The following is a 4,069-nucleotide window of genomic DNA, read 5'->3' as shown; positions in this document are numbered from 1 at the left end:
CTTCTTACAATATGATTTAAACCTAACCTTTAAATTAAGACCAAAAAGTAATATTTTGTTTTCACGATATTGTGGCTATGGTAACTAGTAGAAACCCCCGCCACATGGCAGCCCGAACGATGACGCGATGTCGTATGATGTCGACATGTTATAAACCTACATAACATCGTATAACATCTGTGAATTTCATGTTACCATCAAAAAACAAACATGTGTACGTTTTCATTTACAGATATCCTCAGTGTGTGTATTTTCTGGGTGAACTCTTACCTGTAGCCACATTACATGTTAATGATCAAAAGCATACTGTAAATTAAAAATCAGTGTTGGGGCTCCCAGTCTAAGGCACTGCGTCTCAGTACTAGAGGCGTCACTACAGACTTTGGTTCGATTCCCGCCTGTATCACTGAGAATAATTTGATGTACTAAAGCTATTGTTTGAGGAAACTGAGCATTCTTTACCTAAATCAGTTCTGAGATTACATGTATATACTGGGATGTTGTAGTGTCCTCTGGAGGATAAAAGTGGTACTTCATGAAGTACTTTGAGCATAAAAGGCATGTAAACTCAGCAGGGGCAGCTATATCAAGATTGTCAATGTATGATGTCTTATCCAGAAGTCACAGACCTGGCTGCAGTTGTTCTGCTTTCTTTGGTCTGTTCCAGTATTCCTGTATTGGGCTGCTGGACACGTCTGGTCTGGTGGAACCAGCCTTATTGCTGCATTCACCATTCTATTTCAGTGAACAGAGCAATCAGGCTGGTTCTAATAGTCTAGCTAAACAACATACCACAGGGCACTTGGGGTGAGAAATCTCACAACCTCTAGCAAATTCTACATTAGCTGTAGAATTTAGGAGATAAATTAGGAAAACAGGATATGGTCACTTCAGTCACTCAAGAATAAACCACAAGAACACTATTAGATTGCTGTGAACAGAGGAACATCCACTATACAGGATAATATATTCATAGAGATTAAAAATCAAAATGGGACAGCAGGGAAACATTCAAACAAAACAGCAATCTTTTTTTCCAGGCCTAACAGTCCATTAAGTGAAATAAGCACTGTATATTGGTCTCCACAAATAAAACGACGAACAATATGTCCATATTAATAAACATTGCATAGCAAGACACACACACACACACACACACACACTAACCTTTACATAAAAACCTTGATACTACAAGCGATGAAGATGGGGAAACAGAGACACTGCACAAGACCAAAAGAACCTCAGCCTGCTTTGACTAACCAACAGAGTGAATATGCTTTATATTTTACTGGACAAATGTATACCTATTTGAATCATATACACATATGTTGATTATATTTATAGAGAAAATAAACTTGTGGGTATAGCATTAAAGTTATGAGCAGGCAGGCCAAGAGGTTTGCACCATGCATGGGTGTAGTAGATGTGTCAATGAAGCATGTGTCAACTGATGGCAGTGCAATGAGAGTGTCTCAGTGTTTCCTTAGTTTAATAAGGGGTTGTGATGAGGGGGTTTAACCAGCAAAACGGTAATTGACATGGATCTCTGGCTTGATGTCACACACCATCTTAAGCAGGTTGCCCAGCACCCCTTCCCGGTTCTGCTGGTAGCTGGTCTGGATGCTACCCATCTTGCCCACAGTCTCTTTGTCCACCTCTACAGCAGAGTTACCATGGGATCCAAGAGCCTAATGGAAAAATGGAAGACCGATTTAGGCCACCTTACAAGACAAACCACTTCAAACATACAGTAAGTATTAAATAAGTTATTATATGGCCAGTGTTAAGGTCTTATCAATTTAGCTACCAACTACAGTGCCTTATGATTAGGAAAATATGACTCATGTTTCCCATTTGCAAATTAAAACGGTCCCCCCAGTGTCTCACCGCAGCCTCCTTGGTCTTAAAATCCTTCTCCCTCTGCATACGGTACTGCTCAATCTCAGCCTGGGCTTCCTCCTTGGCCTGCTTCAGCCGACGGTTCTTACCTGATCAAACAGAAGAAAACAAATCTGCACTTAGGCCTAGTAAGTGAAATAAACATTGATTAAATTCCCCATTCAATCAATTTTTCCCAACTACGCAGTTTGTTGTGTGGTTCCTGACAAAATAGGAAGTGAAATCCTATTGTTTCATAGGGAAATGAGACTTAGTGAAAGAATTGTGAGGAAAGAAGCAAGTAGCCTACTGTCAAGACAGATTTTAAGTCTAGGCCGAGTCTGGGGCTAAAAATCATTTTCAGTGGAGAATATCCATTTAAGTGTTTAGTCCAGAGGTAGGCTAATCGGGGTCTGGGAAACAAACCGTTGGGAGTTAGACTGAAGGGTAAAGGATACATTTAGACCATTTTGAATGGTCACCCAACTCGGAATTCCAAGTAAGGAACTGGGGCCTCTTTCTAAAGCTCCGACTTTCCGACCTGAAGATTACTGACGAGTTCACGGTTGTCTTAAACGCCATTAAATCTATACAGGAAGTTTGTCCGAAACGAATAGTGCAGCGGGTCGGATCTGCTGGCTAGGTAGCTAGTCATCTTGGATTGAAGGCCTTGCCATCTTCACACTTTGCAGTTAGGAATAAATATATATATTGGCTGTCAAATCTGGGGTTTATTACAGTAGCTGTTATAGTTAACTAGTTTTAATGGCATACGTAACATTTTATCTTCCAGAAACAATGTTAGCCAATCAAGCTAACGTTAGCTAGCTTAGTTTATCTACGCCGCTGAATGACAGCAGATTTTAACTTACGTTTGCGGGCTTCTGCTACTTTTTCTGCAGCTCGTTTTTCAGCTTGCAAAAGCTGCTGGATACCCTGGGACTGGCTTGCCATTGTTTAGTTCGGAGAGAGATAGACGGACAAGAATATGTGGTTCCTCCAGCTGCTGGTCTGTGTTTGCAGCGAAGGTTGGTGAATTTACTGCAGTCAGCTGACAGCGCGTCACAAATAGAAGGGATAACCCTGACACGTCCAGTCGCGTGGAGGGTGAAACTGGGCGGACATTCTGCACAGTTTCTCATCGATGAAACAACTGATCTCAATTCATTTTTATTTCCTCAAAACTAGATTGTCACGAACAGCGCAATAAGTTTTATAGACTTGACGCTTTGCCAAAGTTCCCCAAAAAATTGCGATGTTAAGACGGCGTGGAGGTTGAATTGAGTTTGTGCACAACACACACTTCAGAGGAAGCGTCCCCTAACGGAAATATACTATTTAAAAAACAAAACATGTATTTTATTTTATTAACAACAAACCAATACATAAAGCACATGAGGGAACACAAGCATACATAGATTACAAACAATGGACAATCGAGCTAGGGGGTACAATATCACATTACAATTACACAAGGACCTTAAGGGACATACATACACTTACAATTCTAACAGCTTTTTTGTTAGTAGAGCATTTAACCGTCTTAAAATACAGTTCATTTTCTTTTTGTAGGGTCTGAAAATGTGGTTTTCTGTTTGTAAATTTACATTTGTGTATATGAAATTTGGCCAAAAGAATAATGACATTAATTACATAAAAATGCTTCAGCTTATTTCTATTGTATGTAAAGAATTCAAACAGTACATCTCTCCACAATAGTGTAAAATCTTCATAAATGTGTTCAATTATAAACCTACTGATGTCTTGCCACAGTTATCTTACGATGCCAAAAAAGATGCAACACTGTTTCTGGGTGGTCATTACAAAAGGAGCAATTTGAGTTGATGTTTTCCTTAAACCTCTTCCTATAGTGGTTTGCAGGATAATATTTATGAATAATTTTAAAGGAAACTTCCTTAATTTTGTTAACAAGTAGGTATGTGTGTGGCAACATCCAAACTTTTTTCCAACAGATATTATCAATAAATCCATTACAATAAGGCATGACATACAACATCCTACTGAAACAAGGTTGGTATCGCTCTGTTGTTGAATGGACCAAAAGAGAAACAAATCTTTCCTACTGATGAGTCAACAGGGTCAATAGAAGGTAGGCTCTGAGGGTCAGGTCTTGACATGTTCCTGAATAACATAGCAACACCTGATGGAATGGCATCTAAAACAATTGCAA

General features: G+C 39.4%; 1 protein-coding gene across 1 annotated transcript; it reads right to left on the bottom strand.

Annotated features, from left to right (window-relative positions):
- Positions 1 to 928: 928 nt before the first annotated feature.
- Positions 929 to 2,936, bottom strand: LOC115121186 (V-type proton ATPase subunit G 1-like). The gene is made up of 3 exons (XM_029650229.2): positions 2,751 to 2,936; positions 1,888 to 1,988; positions 929 to 1,688 (listed from the first exon to the last, which is right to left on the bottom strand). Exons 1-3 carry the CDS (start codon positions 2,830 to 2,832, stop codon positions 1,515 to 1,517), a joined length of 357 nt encoding a protein of 118 aa, XP_029506089.1. The 5' UTR covers positions 2,833 to 2,936; the 3' UTR covers positions 929 to 1,514.
- Between the last annotated feature and the right edge of the window lie 1,133 nt (positions 2,937 to 4,069).

The sequence above is a fragment of the Oncorhynchus nerka genome, linkage group LG4 (genome assembly GCF_034236695.1).
Source record: "Oncorhynchus nerka isolate Pitt River linkage group LG4, Oner_Uvic_2.0, whole genome shotgun sequence".
NCBI lineage: Eukaryota > Metazoa > Chordata > Actinopteri > Salmoniformes > Salmonidae > Oncorhynchus > Oncorhynchus nerka.
This window is presented reverse-complemented; position numbering and strand designations above follow the sequence as displayed.